The sequence below is a fragment of the Nestor notabilis genome, unplaced genomic scaffold (genome assembly GCF_000696875.1).
Source record: "Nestor notabilis isolate BGI_N333 unplaced genomic scaffold, ASM69687v1 scaffold22667, whole genome shotgun sequence".
Lineage (NCBI taxonomy): Eukaryota > Metazoa > Chordata > Aves > Psittaciformes > Psittacidae > Nestor > Nestor notabilis.
This window is the reverse complement of record NW_009936518.1, coordinates 401-19,008: the sequence shown is the minus strand read 5'-3', so window position 1 is coordinate 19,008 and position 18,608 is coordinate 401. Positions and strand designations below refer to the sequence as shown.

At 51.1% G+C, this 18,608-nt stretch overlaps 1 protein-coding gene across 1 annotated transcript in view; it reads left to right on the top strand.

Annotated features, from left to right (window-relative positions):
- NRF1 (nuclear respiratory factor 1) overlaps positions 1-18,270 on the top strand; it is a 51,089-nt gene extending 32,819 nt beyond the window's left edge. The window contains exon 10 of the mRNA XM_010018386.1: positions 18,107-18,270. Within this exon, the coding sequence (XP_010016688.1) occupies positions 18,107-18,270 (164 nt within the window). The remainder of the gene's footprint in view (positions 1-18,106) is intronic.
- The last annotated feature ends 338 nt before the right edge of the window (positions 18,271-18,608 follow it).

The window sequence follows — 18,608 nt, the reverse complement described above, 5'->3', positions numbered from 1 at the left end:
GTTGCTTCATGCATGGAAGGATGGAAACCTGAGTGTGCTGGGTGCAGGAAGTGCTTTCCCTCTGTGGCCTGGCCTGGCTGCAGCATGGGCTGGGGCTGGGGATCCACATGGGTTTAAGAAGCAGACAGGGTGGTGTCCTCCAGAGCTTTGCTCGTCCCTGAATCTGGGTATCTGGGGGTGGTTCTTGGCTCACTGGATGGTTGGAGGTGGTCGTTCTGCCCTGATGCCTGCATAAGGTGATGGGGACCAGCAGCTCTGCACAATTCAATGCTTAGTCAGCCAAGATGAACACTGAGCAGAAGGAAGGGGCCTGCTCATCTTTATGGAATACAGTCCTTATTTAACTTTATGCATGATCGAGAAGTGCATAGGGTTTGTTTGAGAGAGGTGGGGGTTTATTGATGGTATATTGTGGGGTTTTATCTCCCTGATGGATATGCACCCTGACTGTAAGACAGATACTTGAGAAGGTCTTTGGACCTAAACCAGTTTGGTTACAGCGGTGGTTTTGGGGTGTCTGCAAGAGATGGGTATTCTAAATCATTGGCAAGCTTTTGTCTAAAAAAGAAGAGGTTGAATATGGGCAGGGAAGGAAAGTCAGTACACTTGGCATGTTTCCCTGAGTATATCTAGAAGCACAGAACTGGATGGACCAGTGTTTCCTTGGTTGCCAGTGTCACCAGTCCAAGAATTAGGTTGGGAAGGGATGGAGATATTTGTGTAGTCTGTCTGCTTTGGCCCCAGGCTGGGGTAGGGAGGTGCTCTCCCAACAACCTGCATATCTTCAGCATGGTGCTGGTTTAGTTATAGCTCTTGGCCTAAAGGAAAGGGCAGAAGTGGAGTCAGAAGACCAGCTCTGTGAAGGTGCCTGGTTCTACATCGCTCTCCTGACCCATCACAGATGCCCATGAGGCGTTTTTCCAGGCCTCTTCCTCCTCCTCCATGCCTGACTTAACCCAGACCAGGGGCTTGGCTGGTGGAACTGGACCAGCAGAGCTTCTTCATGGGGCTCCTGCCACCTTCGCGAATAGGGTGGTGGTGCTTGTGAAGGGACCAAGGAGGAGAGGCTTTAAGCTCAAAGAGGGGGAAGGTGAAGCTCAAAGAGGACAGGCCAAGGGGAATGGCTTTAACCTCCCAGAGGGGAGATTGAGATGAGCTCTTGGGCAGCAGCTCTTCCCTGTGAGGGTGCTGAGGCGCTGGCACAGGGTGCCCAGAGAAGCTGTGGCTGCCCCATCCCTGGCAGTGTTCAAGGCCAGGTTGGACACAGGGGCTTGGAGCAACCTGCTCTAGTGGAAGGTGTCCCTGCCTGGGGCAGGGGTTGGAGCTGGAGGAGCTGTAAGGGCCCTTCCAACCCAAACCACTCTGGGGTTCTATGACCACAGGGAAGGCAGCTTTTTGCCTTTTCTGCTGACGGAGCTCGATGATGCATCTGAGCATTCAAACCCGTAAGTGTTGAAGTGGGTGGATGGTAGATTAAGCCGAGATCAAAACCAGTCTGTGCTTTGATGCTCCTTTCTCAGTGCTCCTGAGATGAAGTTTGTGTGTGATGGATTGTACCTGTAATAACAACTGTGCCGAGCAGGTAGCAACCCCCCCTCAGCTTTCTGAGCCCTGTGAGACATTGGGTGTTGTAGCCCATCTCTGGAAGACCTTCCAACTTAGCAGCAGACAGGAGACAACTAAGGACAACTTCATCCTACTCCACAGTCTCATTCTGCTCCTCCAGATGCTCTCAAATGAGAGGTCTCAGCTCACCCTCCTCACACATTGCATGTCAAGCCTCTTCCCAAAGGCAGAGCAAGGCTTGTGTCTTGAGTTGTAGGGCATTATTTCATCTGCCACTGATCCCAGCTTACCCCTTGCTGCCTGGGGGAGGGATGGGTAATGGTCCCTGCTGAGGAGCAGCTGCAGCATCTTTCAGTGCAGATTTTAGGTGACTGGCTTTCTCCTTAAGGAATGAGCATCTCCTCATCCCCATCTGTATAGTGATGTGTGAGTGCCTCGACCACAGGCAAAGCCGGGGACGTTGCTGCTGGTTTTCTGCCTTTGCTGTGCCACTTTTACCCCTTTACACCCCTCCAGGGCTTGGGGAATTGAAAGAGCAGCCTGTGATTACACTGAATCAGGGCAGATGGAGAGGGGCTTCCTAATCCCCCACGTCACAGCAGAACTGGGCTGCAATCTGCTGTTTCATGACAGCAGGGCTCGGTTCTTGCCTCCCCTCGCAGGTACTTTGTGCCTATGGGCTGGGCTGGATCAGGCCACCCTCTCCCGTGTGCACCGGAGAGCTGTGGAAAACGGGGCTGGGCTTTGAATGGATGGGGGCTCGTCTGGCCACAGGGCAGGCTGTGAGCTCCAGGCCTTTAATGGCTGTCAGTGGGCGCAGGGTGCAATCTGATCCAAATGGGAAGCTGGCTGGAATCCCAGCAAGCTGTTCTGATGTGGGAGGCACCTTAGGAAATGAGATGGGCTTTGGGGACTCTCTTCTCGCTGCACCAGGCACCCCACTAGAAGGAGAGACATCCTGTAAGCTCTGCTAAAGCTGGGGCTTCCCCAGGCACAGCTCTTCAGCGCATGGAGATGTGGTTTGTGTGTCTCTCCATTCAGGAAGCTCCTAGTCTTGGGTGTTAGGCCAAAGTTTCCTCTCTACAGCGTATCCTCCTCCGCTCCGTGCTCCTCCTTGGACTGTGATTCCCGCTTCCCAGGCACACGATGTGGAATAGACATCTCCAAAGTGCTCGAGTGCCTCTTGTTTTCTTTGCCTTCCGAAGTGCTCTGCTGCTCTATGAAAACAGCCTCAGCTGCTTTCTGAGCAGGGTCTCACCTCCTGGGTTCCTCTCTTGCTTCTTTCTGAGCGTGTCTAGAGGATCATTCTGTGCCCGTATTTATCCTCTTCATTGGATCTCCATAGCAGGGACTGATTTGAAAGCCTAAAAGCACAACCCCATCTGTCTTGTGCCTCTGGGGCGTAGTAAAGAGCCACATCCTGCAACCACTGAGCCTGTGAGTGATCTCTTGTAGAAGTGTGTTCATTGTCCCCCAGACCTGCCTATGGCAGAATGATGAAGATGGGAGGTTTTAATTCCTTTTCCCACGTGGACACGCTGGACATTCCGACTTCTGTTTTTCCAGGTGGAACTTGCTCCTTTTCATTGGCCCTGATGTTCTGCAGTTACATTTTGGGCTTGAAAAGGACACTTCTTGCTGTAGGATTGATTCATGCATGCTTTGAGGCATCAGCCGGTTGCATGAGAGCCTGGGGAGATGCAACTTCACCTTGGCATCCTTTGGCTGGTGATACTTGGGTGAACCTTGTCCAAGAGGTCGGTGGCATGCCCTCACCTGTGGGCACACAAGGATGAGAAGGTAAATTTGTCACTATAAGGACTGTTCCAGCCTTCCAGCACCTTGATTGCAGCCTGGTAAATGGACAGCTTGAGACTGGAGATATCCCTCCTCTCCCCGTTCACTGCGTGAGTCCTAATGATAACCAGGCAGAGGGCTTGAAGGTGAAACCATTTCTCATTGCCCTGTGACCGGTCAGAGATGCTTTTCTTGCTGCCTGGGTCACTCTGGGAGGTAAATCGCAGTCACAGTAGAGGTTGATGTGTTTGTCCCTGGAGGTCCCTGTCTCTCAGTGACCTTCTCAGCTCATGAAGACAGCTTGGCTCTGCTGTAAAGCAGCTCATGTGACAGCAGTAATCCGCAGCTAGCTCCCAGCTGTGCAGGAAGATTGCAGGGGAATCGCCCTATTTTCCCTGCCCTGCAGACCCGGGCAGGCCAGCACACAGGAGCACACAGGGCTTCTGCTCGCTGCAGGACACTTCTCATCTCGTCGGCTGCGTGAGCCCATCAGCAGGTTGGGATGTTTGGAGCTGCACCAGCCGCCGCTGCAGAGCCGCGCTCCCAGGTCCTCCCGCGAGTCAATGGGAAGCTGTGAAACAGGTTCTGAGAAGGAAAAAGAGCATTTTCTCCTGAAATGGCATTTCTAAGCCTGAATTTGACCTGTTCCTCCCACCCCTCATATCCTTTGGCTTCATTTATTCCCAGATGTGTACAAATTCCTCTCCAAGTAATTGTTGCTGATGGCTTGTGTGGAGCCCTTCTGCGTCAGGGACACTTGGTCACTGGTGGACTTTTGCCGTGTGCCCACAGAAAGTTAAAGTGTGCCCTGGAAAAGATTGAATCCGAGAAGGGAGAGACTGAGGGGGCAGTACCTTGGGATTGGTTTAAAATGAATCATGGTATCGCTTGTTATTCCCACACCCATCTCACAGACTGCAGCAAACTTTTCTGATAGTGGCTTTGAGCTGCCAGAGGGGAGACTGAGATGAGCTCTGGGGCAGAAGCTCTTCCCTGTGAGGGTGCTGAGGTGCTGGCACAGGGTGCCCAGAGAAGCTGTGGCTGCCCCATCCCTGGCAGTGTTCAAGGGCAGGTTGGACACAGGGGCTTGGAGCAACCTGCTCTAGTGGAAGGTGTCCCTGCCCGGGGCAGGGTGTGGAGCTGGAGGAGCTTTAAGCTCCCTTCCAACCTTAAACCATTCTATGATCCCTTCTCTATGGTTTGCCTCCTTGTTGCCGCAGATACCTGAACTTCCTGATCTCCATTCTCCATTTCCCCCATGATTTTAATCTTCAAAACCTCAGGCATATCTGAAGGGAAGCCCAGTGAATGGGACTGGTGCTGACGAGTGGAAGGAGCTGATGACAGCTAAAGCAGGCAGGCTCAGGCCAAGATCCAGGCTTGTGCAGCCGGAGGTTCCTGCACTGCACAGGCAGCAGCAGCCGTAAGCTGCCAGCAGTTAGCCTTGGTTCCCTGCAGGAAGGAGGTGCCTTTGATCAGGTGGGCAGCAGTTGCTTCGTACCGATGTAATCCCTTGGTTTCTCTGCCAGAAACCACTAGCAGTGTGTTTGTGGCTTCAATAACTTGTCCACCAGTGGCCTAAGACAATCCCTTATTTCATGTAAGCTCCACACCAGCCTTCAGAAGTGGCCATCTGTTACCACTGGCCTATGACAGATTTGAGCACGAGCCCTCGCAGTGAAAGGCTCTCTCTGCTATTCCCCTGAGCCGGCTGATCTCTTCCCTTCCACCCCTTCCCATCAAAAACAGGAGGGAAAAGAGAAAGCTTTGTACTCCCAAGCATTAGGGGGCTCTAATTGGTGTGTGCACAACAGGATCACTGCGTTTAAATGGTGAGCATAAAGCTAATGGAAGCTGAGCTTTATTGCTGGCATAAATACAGTGTGTTGAACTCCTTTGAAGTCACAGGGAGCAGCAGCCAGGGGTGCTTGTGTTCGATTAAACCCCATCAGTGACTTTGGCCTGTGGTTGTTCCCTGTTGCTCTGACCCACGGATGTGTTACGATGTCCTCATGTGCCAACTCTTCTCAGAGGTTCCTAGTGCAAAACAGGGTCCAAGTAGCACTTCCAAATAGGAGTTAAGTGTTAAGAGGTTTGGAGTCCCACAGGAAATAACCAAGACTTGGAGCTGGATGGGTTTTTGGGCTTCCTGCTTGTGTGCTGCTGTTGGAGATGTGCTTCCTTCTGGTGTGGTCTGAGCCAGAGCAGCCTTTCCCGCAGCCAGTGAATGGGGTTCAGGTCTGACAGGCTGAGAACTGGGCTGGGGCAGCTGGAGAAGAGAAGGCTTCTGAAGGGGAGACCTCAGAGCAGCTCCAGTGCCTGAAGGGGCTCCAGGAAACCTGGAGAGGGGCTTTGGACAAGGGATGGAGGGACAGGACAAGGGGAATGGCTTGAACCTGCCCGAGGGGAGACTGAGATGAGCTCTGAGGCAGAAGCTCTTCCCTGGGAGGGTGCTGAGGTGCTGGCACAGGGTGCCCAGAGAAGCTGTGGCTGCCCCATCCCTGGCAGTGTTCAAGGCCAGGTTGGACACAGGGGCTTGGAGCAACCTGCTCTAGTGGAAGGTGTCCCTGCCCGGGGCAGGGGTTGGAGCTGGAGGAGCTTTAAGGTCCCTTCCAACCCAAACCAGGCTGGGATTCTGTGAATCACCCCCAACAGATGCAAAGCAGAAGGCGTCTCCAGCCACCACAGCTCCTTTTCACTCTCAGGAAACACTTTCCAACCTGTTGTGTCCTGCCCAGGAAGGCACAGGACAGGCTCTTACATAAGCAGCTGCTTGATTCTTCTTGCAGCTTTTGTCCATGTGGGTCCATGTGCTGCCAGTTTCCCCTTTGCAGGCCCAGGGTGAGACCCACAGGGATGAAACACCTGGAAAACCTTTGCTTCCTCTTGCTTCCTTCACATCAAATGGTCATTTCTCTGCCTGCACCCACCATTGCCTTCTCTTGGCATTCAAAGAGGCTTCCAAGCACCCAACCGATGTTCTTGTGCCTTCAGTCACCAGGCCAGAGTCCAAGCTTGTTTTTCTATCAACAGATGTGCAGGGTTTAAAAGGGAGGAATCTGCCAGAGGCAGTAGCATACCAGGAATAAGTACTCCTGGGAGAGAGAGGTAGGAACCCATCCCACTTGCTGTGCAGGCCAGGCAGTGGATAACAGTGGTGTATACGAGAAAAGGAGGAATGTGGACTGTAAAAACTTGCTCTTTACATGATATATTCAATGTCTGAGTTGTGTGTTCACCATGATTTATTGCTTACTTTGCTGAGGATGGGACACAGAAAGAAAAAGGGGGGAGGGATCTGTGCCAGATGGGTCCCTGGTCCTATAAAGAAGACAGGCTGCAGACACCGAAGCACTGTGACACTTAAGACCATTGCAATGAGAGGGTGTGCTGGTTTGTAGCAGGGATGCTTTTACAGCTAGATTTGAAGGGTATGCTTTGAAGAAGAGGAAAGAAGGACTGTTAAGGTGTGTATCTACCCCTTTTTTCCCCTGAGAAGAAGAGTGCTTACCTCCTTGTAGCTAGAACGGGAACTAGCCTAAGGTAAGGCTCAGTGTTGCAGCTTTCCATATCTTGCAAGGTAAAGCTTTGAATGCCTTCCCAAGGTGGTGTTCTCCTCCAGAAGCTGTGCACCTTGCTTGGCTGGAAGCTCATGTCACCTCTCTTGGGTTAAGAGCCCCATTTCCCCCCAGCAAAGAGGTGCAGGCGCCAGGAGTGGGGCACTGGGGGAGAGAACCCATCACTTTGGACCCGTTCGTTGGCCATGAATGTGCACTCTGTTGTAGCAGAGAGGCTCCCGCTGACCAAGTCAGGGAAATGCTGGGAAAATGGTTTTTAGATGAAGCCAGGGACTATCTGGTTACGTATTACCTTACCACCAGAACAATAGCTGCTTTATAGCTCCGTGTGCTAAATGCTCTGTAGTGTATGCTAATGTTCGTGTTCACATGTGAGCTATCGCGCAGCGCACGAACTTGGGAATCTCATTGAGATCCGAGTCTGTCCGAGCCTTAAAAATACATCAGGTTCCTCTCAGAGGCCAGGGAGTGCCTGGATTTCATGAACTTTCTAGCCTTGTGCTCTTGGGATACATAGAAATGCCAGTTTAGCACCATTTCTGCTTCTCGTTCATTTCTCATCCCTCTGCACGGGGGAGCAGTGGGGAGCCTTATTGGAGGTGGCCTTAGCTTCTCCGAGATGGATTTTACTACCCTCACCTCAGTGCAGCCATTTCTCATCAGGCCCCTCTGGTCCAATTGAACCATTCATCTAAATAGTTGTAAAATACAGTACAAATACCTGGAAGTATCTTATATTTGCCTCCCACTTACTCTACCTCCCACTTACGCACGTAATGTATAGAGGTAGAAATATTTTAGTTACTGTGTCTAATATTGGGTGTTACTCGTATGTGAACATCGTATTTTCTACTCATGTGTGGACACTGAATATTTTAATTCACTTAGTAAGCAAAAAGATGTATTTCCTATGAATACATTAATTACCCCACTTAATCCCCCCTCCCCAACTGTAGTATTTGGCCTTTGTTCAGCCTTTTACACTTGCATTTTATTGTCAGGCTTCCTAACAGCAGACTATTCAGGTTGCAAGTGGAGCCTAGCAGAGTGTCCATCAGGTGAGTGGATTTTCGTGATGGTAGTTTGGAATAATGGGATGTAACTGGTGTTGTCACTTGGTCCTTTAGGTTCTTGACTACATGGTGTTTCTTGGGGTTAAAGGGGCTGTATCTCTCTGTCTGCATTTTGGTTTTCTCCTCCTCTCACACTTCCAAGGGGAAGATGCCACATGTCAGATACACATTTACATCAGGCACCCTGTAATGGCTGGCTGAGCCGCTGCTCTGGGCCTGGACACTGGGTTGGCTGCCTTGTAGAGCTGAGCAATGCCTTTGGGGTGTCGGAGTATCTCACAGCCCCATCGTGTCAGCCTTAGGAAAGCCGAGCTCTCTTAATGATTACTTATGTAGAGACTTAGTGAGGAGCAGGACAGAGCTGGGCTCAGAGCCTGTGTGTTAGTAACACTCCAGCATTGGTTCTGTGGTGATGGATGGGGCTGGGGGGGATGCTGGGGTTCTTGGATCTGGAAAATGTGGTCGTGGATGAGGTACAGAGTTAAGTAGCAATGCAAAGGAGAGAAAACCCCACAAACACCCTCTCGGCACCCATCAGCTTTAAGAAATTATAGGCTGAATGTTGTAGCAGAAACCTAAGTAAAGTAGTAAGTGGTGCCATGTCTCAAACAGCACAGGAGGGTAGATAAAAGAGCTTGTATGTGTGACCACTGATGCTTCTGGACTGTGGACACAACTGCCTTTTGCTATACAATTGTATTGCCTTTATGTGCTATTTATGATTTGCAAGGATGCCCAGAGTATTGTTCCTGCAGAAACTCTGCCAAATAATGATCTGGTGCATTAGAAAATGTGGTATTTCAGTGCTTAAAAAAATCATGTCCATTTAAATGACTATTCCAAAGCAGACTTTTGCCATTCAAGTAATATAAAATGTTACCAGTTTTAGATGGTACCCTGCCTTCATTCTCTCTGTAGCCTGTAATAAAACCATATAGAAGGTACAGGACTCTAAAGGCTGTTTTTAAAGGTGGGGTAAGAATCAGTCTCAATAGGTAGTTCTTCCTCTGGAGGAGCCCCAGTGGGTGTTAACAACATAGCAGCAAGTTGGGAGAGTATTTATGGCAAAATGTAACAGGGATCTCTATGAGGTGATTGCCCAGAAACATTAAGGTGCTAAGGGGAGATGGAGATCAGATCTGAGGCAGAAGCTCTTCCCTGTGAGGGTGCTGAGGCGCTGGCACAGGGTGCCCAGAGAAGCTGTGGCTGCCCCATCCCTGGCAGTGTTCAAGGGCAGGTTGGACACAGGGGCTTGGAGCAACCTGCTCTAGTGGAAGGTGTCCCTGCCCATGGCAGGGGTTGGAGCTGGAGGAGCTTTAAGGTCCCTCCCAACCCAAACCAGTCTATAATATTGCCCACTTGTCCAATCATTGCTTTAATATCTGATTTCTCATAAGAGGAGCAACTTTAATTCATTCTTAGGTGCTTCCCCACGTCTGCTTCCCGAGAAGCTTGCCACTGATGACACTTGTCTGCTCCATCTTTTTCATTAACAGAAAAGAGGTTGTAAGAAAAGCAGTTCCCAACTGGAGCAGACCCTGGGGGTTGCTGTACTTCCTCTGTTCTTGTTTCCTATATACATGATTGACCATGATAGACTGCTAATCTTATCAGGTGTGCCCTGCGCTCCCCAGCAAAGCCAGCTGATCAAGAAAGCTTAGAAGGGTTATTCACTAAGCTTTCATGTGTGGAGTCTGGCAAAAAAGCTTTCTTTTTGCAGGCAGACACATACACTCCTCACGTTTGTCACCTCCCCTACACACCACATTGGCTTGGGTTCAGAGTGACATGCCCTGGGGAACCAGCACTAGTGTATGAAGAGTAGGTAAGAACTGAGGTTGAACCAACACAGCTTTATTCTGCCTCAGCCAATGCCCGGGTCCTGTTATCAAGCTCTAAATTCAGCCTCAACACCCCCTGAAGGGGAGAGGGAAGGACGGGTAACCCTAGGTAAGACACCAGGGCTGAAGGCATGGAGCTAATCCACCATCAGGATACCAGGCTGCTGCTTTGCCTTCTTCTCCAAGCACCCTTTTCATGGGAGTTTTCAGCTCCATCAAAGCGAGGATGAAACAGAAGATCTGGGATTTCAGATTAATCATTTCCAGCATTAAATGTAATTGCAAGTTTTTCCTTATGTTCCTGTCCTCACTGTAGCCAATTGTGGATGGAAGCGTTCTGGAATGTCAGGAAAGGGCTGCAAAGACAGAGGCACACGGCAGTTGTGAAGTGTCATCGGTGAAGGACATGTTTGTCACCACCACTTGAAGACTGCGGGTCTTTGCTGTGCCAGGGAAGAGTCTGGGTACCAGGTTGGCTCACTGGGGCCTTCCTCTTCCCATGGAAATGCTGGGGCTTCAGAGGAGAGAATTCCATGAGCTCCTGTCTTGTCTGTCACTTGATAAGCTGGGACAGCCCCTACAGCAACAGACTCAGTCAGGAATCCCAGCCCCAGAGTTTTTGCCTCAAGGTACTGCAACTTCAAAAGAACTCCCAAAAACCAGCCCTAAGACTCAAACCCCCCAAAAACTTTGGAATTGTTTTCAGGAATCTTGTTAGTTATTTGACAAGGGAGAGTGGTGGCCTCCATGTCATCTCTATGGGATGAAGACTGGGCTGGTGTATTCTCTTGGATTGTGTACTGAACAAAGTGGGACATGCAGACACAACTGCTCTGCTTGGTCTGCTGAAAGGAGCCACAAGTAACTGGGTGGCCCCTTTGTGAGGATGGATTGTCTGCTTCTACCATAGAGGCAAAGGTGAAAGACCAAGAAATAAGGGAGCTTAAACCAAAGGTGTTTCAGATCTTGGCTAAATTGTGATCTTTCTCTCCTTGTAGAGAGGAAGAAAATAGAAGCATATCAGAGATGCAGTGAGCTGTCCTCTCACACTTAGAGAGGGAAGGTTGGTCCCCGACTGAGGCTTGGGGATAAATAAAACCCAAACATCCAAACTTGGAGTTTAAAACACCTTGACACAACATACCAAGTATTTAGCTGTCTTTGCTGGAGCTGACTGAGCAGGAGGAAGAATGAGCCATAGAAAACATGGTGTTGCATCCAGGCCTGTGCCCTTCTGATGGTGTAGGGCTGGAGGTCCCGGATCAACCAGGCCTTCTGGGTCACTGAGACAGCAGCTCCCATTGCTCTGAATGAGCAGAGGAGGAAGGCTCATTGAAGCACAAGAGGAGCTGAGGGAGGAACAAGTCACTGACAATATTAAGCAGGTAGGTGACACCCTAGGACAATCTGAGAGACTTGAGATGTGATCGTGAAGATGGGGTGGATTCCAGGAAGGAAACAGTGGCTCCAGGGCTGTCCTTCCTACATCCCATGCAGTTCTTGATGGAAATGTTGCATCTTGTCTCCTGTGCTTATCTTCTGTCCTAAGGATAAACCAAGGCTGTGAAGTAACCTACTGGATTACAACACCCAGTTTAGTGCACCATGGCTCACTTTTGCTATCAAACTTGGTGCCTTGGTACCTTTCTCTTGTGGTTTTGACCAGAATAGCATGTGAAAAGACAGATGCTGGATGATGCTGAGGTTGAGGTGAGCCAGCAGAATAAGGGCTGCAGCTTCTTTTACATTGCCATTAGGTGGAACAATTCTTGTGTTTTGATGTGAATGGCACAGAGGATGTACAGGGGAGAGCTGGGAGTGGTGTGTGCCTAGGAAGGTCTCGGAGCTGAAATCACTGCAGGGGGTTTGTGAGCTGTCAGGAAGCCAATGCTGATGGTGAAAATTCTTCCAATCATCATCTTGTCCTAAGAGACATCTAATTTGAGTTAGGCATTGATGCTGGAGCACTAGTTGGGGGCTGAATGAGAGGGGTGTGCTTTCAGAAGATAGTTTGTCTTATCTTCAAGTAGGTGCCTGTGTTAAGAGGTGTCTTCTGCTTCCTTTGTCACCACTGAGTGTGAGGGGATCCCTGAAATGCTTGATTTCTGCAGCGGGCTTTGGGTGAAATCCCATCCGTGGTGTCATGTCAACACCTCATATCTCAAGGGACATGTTCAGTTTGTGGATGTTTCTGCTCTATGGGCAGAGGATTTCCAGGGTAACGTGACTTTGAGAGCACTCGTTTTAGCTGCTGTGGCTTGAACTTGTGAAGGAGATCTGGGTTGCTTTTCTGCATATACATCCTCCTGCCCATTGCCTGCCCTTCCCCCTCGCTTGAAGGCCTCTTCATTCAGTCCCCCAAAAGGGACGTGGTCAAGATGATAGTTTCTGGGAATCTTGGCAAAGCAGGTTCCCATGCAGAGCGATGGGATTTAATAGCAGTCTGTTGTGGGAGCTTGTAATGTGCTTGCTGGACTCCTGTGTTAGCAGTAAGACACCAGGTAGTCTCCAGCACTTTGGTTGTCTGTCTTGGTGAGGATAGGAAGGGTCTTTGCTCCAGGGTTCAGCTGGAGGACACCGTCTCTATAGTTGTTTAAGTACTAATGGTGGTGCTACCTTTATCGTAGGCGATGACACCAGAACACACAGCTGACTGTGACCATTCCTAAATTGCTGTCCTTTATAAAACCAGTAGTAGTGAGGTGTAACAGAGACCCTCCTGCTTTGTCATGTTTCTAAAAGGCGTTACACATGGGTGGGAGAATGAGGTATATCCCGTGGCTGACTGTGAATCAAGTTTACTGTCAAGGAATACCTCTAGTGCCATGTGGTTTGTCCAGTATGTCCTGACACGGTGTTGGATCTGCTCACGGGGGACTCTACCATCAGTGGAGCAAAGCTTCTTTGCATCAAGTGGAGCCACCACAATCTTGTTCATACACCAGGATGGAAGGAATTCAAGCGAGTGTTTTACACCAGCCCCTTGCCTGAGCCAGCATCAGTCTTAGCTGGCTCTAAAGACCTCCAGTGCTGGAGGCTTTGCTCCAGAGCTTCACTAACCTGATGTTTAGCTGTTGTCTGGGGTTTTTCTCCCCCTCTAATACTAGTGCAGCTTTCCATGCTGCGCTTCAAGTTCATATCTTACTCTGTCCCACTGTGGATTAGACAATCAGGTTATTGCCTATTTGTCTGCATCAGCCCTGATGTATCTATGGGCTGTCCTAGGTATAGAGCTCAAAGCACACCCAGTGCCCTTTCATTGTGCTGCCCACCAAGGGCAAACGTCTCATTGTTTGGAGATCTTCTACTGATGCATTTCCCTGCTTGAGTTCTGTGCATTAAGATGCACCCTGGCCCTTTTGAATTGTTTATGAGAATTCTTCCATCGTGTCTTCAAAAGCCACCTTTGGCTCTGAATGAAACACAGCAATGAGATGGTATCTGCTGACCTGGGTGCTAGGGCCCTATAGCGCATTCCTGAGCACAGGAATTTGGGTTGGATTGCTCAGCTTGGTGCCTCTGGAGGTGGGGAAGAACAAAGTTACAGGAATATCTACTGTGAAATGCTACAGCTGGAGACTGGTAGTACCTTGTCCTCGTGCTGCACTTGCTTGGATCTCAAGGGTGAAGAGGTGTTAAAGTAAGGCAGAAACAGGCACTGGTGACCCTGGTCCCCTGAGCATCAGCTGTCCTGGATCTCCAGGGCTCTGCTGACCCACTAACCTGACCTTCTGCCCCAAAGCCCTTTGAGGTGACCTAATGCAGTCACCTGCAATTTAGGCTCAGAGTTGTTCTTATGGTGCTGCTGCTCTGCCCTCCACGCCAGGTAAGACGTCTCTATCGGCCATCGCGTGATGCTTCGCCTCTGAATCTTGTTGCTGTCTGGTCGCAGGTAGAGCCTAACCCTCACCCTTCTTCTCCTGTGAGCTCTAATGTCTTCTCTGCTGAAACAGTAGGAGTTTCATTAGCTCCTACAGCCGTCACAGTCCCCCAGCTAAAATGCAGCCACTGATATCATCTGACCCAGCATTAGAGTCCAGCTGCAGCCGTCTCTAATCCTTTGATTCGTGGTGGCTATCTCAACCCCTAAAGCCTCTCCTTCTCCCTTGGCTACCCTTCGCTCCTCACCCATTCCCTCCATGACTCTCGGGCAGTGATGGCCATGCCATAGCCTCCTTCCTAGCAAAGCCAGCTGATCCTCCACCAACTTACCTGGCACGCTGCAGGTAAGTGAGAGGCAGGATCTTGGTGCTGGCTCTGCCCCAGCTCCTTGTGTAGATGTCCTTGTGCTGGAGCTGGCTCCTCATCCTTGTCAAAGACAAGTGTTGTCAGGTAGGTGAGGTTGGTGGCCAGGAATGGGTGATTCAAAGGGGGCAGAGGTGCCTGGGCTTCATGTCTCACCCCCTGCTCGCAGATGGACTTTGAGGGTGGCTTCATGAATGCAAGCAAACACACAGCCTGGCTGCATCTTCCTGTGTGCCAGGAGCCTGTGGCCATGGTCTGTTCCACTTGGCATGTGGTACATCACATCTGCTGAGGCAGGAGCTGTGTGGGATTCAGTGGGATCCCTCTTCCCTGACTCAGTTCTCCTGCGGTTCCCTGTTCCCGGCTCCACTTTCTTTGGAGATGGGTGTTCTTCAAAGACTCGAGAAGTTGGCGTTTTTATTGTCTAATGGATTTCCTGGTTTTAATACAATTGAAAGGGTCTGAAATCCATGCTTTAGATTAACATATGCCAGCTAGATTAGGGCTAATCAGGGTGCAGGTCTGAGCAGATGCAGCGCAGGGCCAATCCTAGGCCTGATTACAGCATCTCAGTGCTTTAATCGTCTCTCTCCCAAGGGCGATCAGCTCTGCTTTAATGCACAGCAGACTTTGCAGCCCTCTCCTCCTTTGGGTTGTCACCACCCCTGGCAGGAAGGCTGCTACGTCAGATGCTGAGGCGATTTACTTTAATCCCATGCAGAAAGGGAGCTGCGTGTTGCTGTCTCTCACAGAGACTCCCCTGCTCTTCCATGCGCTCCAAGATGTGCCAAACCTTGGGTGACGTGGATCATGGAATCATAGAATGGGTTGGGTTGGAAAGGACCTTAAGATCATGCAGTTCCAGCCCCCTGCCATGGGCAGGGACACCTCACACTAGACCCTGAACTCACCCTTCCAAAGAGAACCCTCACCACCTTTTGGTAGCACCCGTCTCTGGCACAGCCGTACCCTGGCCGCTGTTCAATGTGCATGAAGAGCGTGGAGGGATCAGGCTTTGAAGGTTGCATGCTCTGTGGTCCAGGAGGGTCGTGGTGACTCTGCTTTTTGGGATGGATATGCGTAGTAGATGTACTGTCATTTGAGAGCTCCAGCAGTCTCCTTCAGGTTAGCAACCCAAGTAACTCAAGGGGCTTAGTTGGGTGGTTGGTCTGGAGCAGGGATTCTAGGTGCATCCCAGGCCAGATCCCGTGCCTGTGCCAGCATCTGCTTCAACTGGGATATGCTCTATTTCACTGAAGGGTCTGATACAGAAGATTTTCTTTAGAGCTCACACTCAGCCCTCCTAATTTCAGTGTTTTGTTACCTAGAACTTATCTATTAGAAAGCACCCTGGGAGCTTTGCGCCTTCTGACTCCACACCATTCACAGCAGTCAGTGTTGAACCGTCCCACCAGGAAAGCAGTTCCTCCACTGGAATTGCTGTGAACTGGACAACCATGGTTTGGGGTCCTCCTGGTGTGGGGCAGCCCTTTGGCTGGGTGCATCCTGACACTTCCCAGCCCTCAGAGTGCTTTGAGATCCCGAGAGGAGGGTCGCTGAAGGGCTCCAAAGCTCACTGTGCCCTGCTGGGGTCACCCCCCTGGTCAGCACGATTAACTCATAAGCTTTCCTGTCTGTACTGGAAGTGATCTGAGGACACTGAGCGTGCTGGGGTTATTAAACGAGTGCCCTTGGCAGGACAGAGTCTGCTCTCTGCCACAGAAACCTGAGTCAAAAGAGATTGGGCTGCTTTTTTGGGAATGCCGGGTCAGGAACCTGCTGTCTTAAACCATCTGAATGCTGTTTGAGGGCTGGGTACCCAGTGCTGCTGGCTGGAAGGATTCCTTGACCTCTAAAAGCATTTTTATTCCCCCAACAGAGGTGGGGATAGTTTAGGAAATGTCATTTATGGGGTAGGGTTTCACAGGCTCTACAGGGCAAGGTTAAGGTGCTGGTGGGAACAGGTAGATAATATTTGAGTAGAAACCATAGAATCCCAGAGTGGTTTGTGTTGGAAGGGACCTTAAAGCTCCTCCAGCTCCAACCCCTGCCCCGGGCAGGGACACCTTCCACTAGAGCAGGTTGCTCCAAGCCCCTGTGTCCAACCTGGCCTTGAACACTGCCAGGGATGGGGCAGCCACAGCTTCTCTGGGCACCCTGTGCCAGCGCCTCAGCACCCTCACAGGGAAGAGCTTGTGCCCAAGAGCTTATCTCAATCTCCCCTCGGGCAGGTTCAAGCCATTCCCCTTGTCCTGTCCCTCCATCCCTTGTCCAAAGCCCCTCTCCAGGTTTCCTGTCAGCTTATCAGCCTTCATGGCCCTCCTGTCCTTCACGGAAAGATGAAGTGTGTCCTCCCAGGCTGCAGGATCTGCTGTTCCCCATCCCCTGCCTGGCTGCACCGAGCTGTACCAATGCTCTTGGCTATTTTTTCCACCTCTTTTCATCATTCACATCACAATATCCTCAGGGGCCTCATTGTTTGTTGTCACCTTGGTTGGTGTTCCCAAGCTCCCTGTGTTTGTCACAGTGGTGCTCTCCTCCATGGCCAAAACCATGCCAGAAGCTTTGCCAGCTCCTGCTTCAGCTCGGGGACATCTCATCCCTTTCTGTAGCTCATCCACCCTTGGGAAAAAGATGGTTCCTGCCTTATTGGACCCATCCATGATTGTGGAAGGGCTGAGAAGTTTGGTTTGCTTTCTGTTATCCCTGTTATATGTCATATATATACGTGTGTGAGTGCTTATAGCTGGTGTTTGGAGCCAGTGTGGCTCGGTTGGGGCCCACTGGTCCCAACACGGCCCTTCACCCATCCCGGTGTGAAGGCAGAAGGATCTGGCTGGGATGGAGAAGGAGCTGGAGGAAGTAAATGGTGTTTGAGGGAGGCCATGGCTGTACCAGGACTCATGGGCAGGACGAGTGGTCTGTGGTGTGCACAGTGGTGGGATCCTTCTCATGTGCCATGAAAGTAGGAAGGTGTTTGGAGTAGAGTGTTTCAGGGCATGGAAGAGTCATGGGGGAGAAGCCAAATTTACCCCTTCCTCAGCCCCAGGGTTCCCAATTCTGGGCAAATCAAGTGGAAAACATGTTTCAGAAGCATGTTCTTCCTCTGTGGGTCACCACTGCTGGGCTGTGTGCGGGCACACGCGTGGCTGTGGGAGGAACACGTGGGAGCAATCCCTGCATCCAGCAGAGCAGGGCCTGGCAGTGCTGGCTGTTTGGGTACCTGCTCCAGCATCCCAGCATCTGCTTTGGGTTTCTCCTCCAAAAATGTCCTATTTCTTTCCTCCTTAACCTTGTTCTGTCCGTGCAGCAGGACAGCCCCACGGTGCAGGGGGTCACCATGCTGCCACCCAGCCCTGCCCCATCCTATCCCTGCTCCCATCCCACCTGGCACCATGGTGGGTGAGTCCAGCACAGCAAGGCAGGGACACCTTCCACTAGAGCAGGTTGCTCCAAGCCCCTGTGTCCAACCTGGCCTTGAACACTGCCAGGGATGGGGCAGCCACAGCTTCTCTGGGCACCCTGTGCCAGCGCCTCAGCACCCTCACAGGGAAGAGCTTCTGCCCAAGAGCTCATCTCAATCTCCCCTCTGGCAGGTTCAAGCCATTCCCCTTGGCCTGTCCCTCCATCCCTTGTCCAAAGCCCCTCTCCAGGTTTCCTGGAGCCCCTTTAGGCACTGGAGCTGCTCTAAGGTGTCCCCTTGAGGAGCCTTCTCTTCTCCAGCTGCCCCAGCCCAGCTCTCTCAGCCTGGCTCCAGAGCAGAGCTGCTCCAGCCCTCGCAGCAGCTCCGGGGCCTCCTCTGGCCTCGCTCCAGCAGCTCCACATCCCTCTTGTGCTGTTCCCCAGAGCTGGACACAGGCCTCCAACAATCCAAAGGATCATCTCTGGAGCAGCACGAATGCAGCCTCCAAACCCCTTGGGACCTCAGCGCGTGGCCCCACCAGCCCCATCCTGCCCTTGCTCTGTTCCTTCCCTCCCAACCCCTTTCTTTCTCTTGTCTCCTCAGGTCTCGTCCAGATCCCCGTCAGCATGTACCAGACGGTGGTGACCAGCCTGGCCCAAGGCAATGGCCCCGTTCAGGTGGCGATGGCCCCCGTTACCACGAGGATAGGGGACAGTGCTGTCACCGTGGACGGGCAGGCAGTGGAAGTGGTCACCTTGGAACAGTGACGTTCCCGGAGCCAGGATCGTGGTGATTTTCCTCGTCTCTTAATGCGACTAAGTTTTTTACGCCTCTCCAGAGATGCAATCAGGTGGCATCGAGTCTCCAGCTTTGGAAGCAAAGGGTTTGAGGTTCTGTTAACCTTTTTTTTTCTTTTTTTAAAGGAAAAAAGGAAAAAAAAAAAAAAAAGGAAAAATCCCCCCGGGAAAACAGGAATAATCTTAGCAGAGGATGTAAGTGCAGTGTGTAAAGTGCATTTTCACAGCGCCGCTCTGCTCTCGTAGGAGCGAGGCGCCAAATTGTGACGGGACTTTCATTCTGAGGAGATCTAAAACAAAGGAAACAG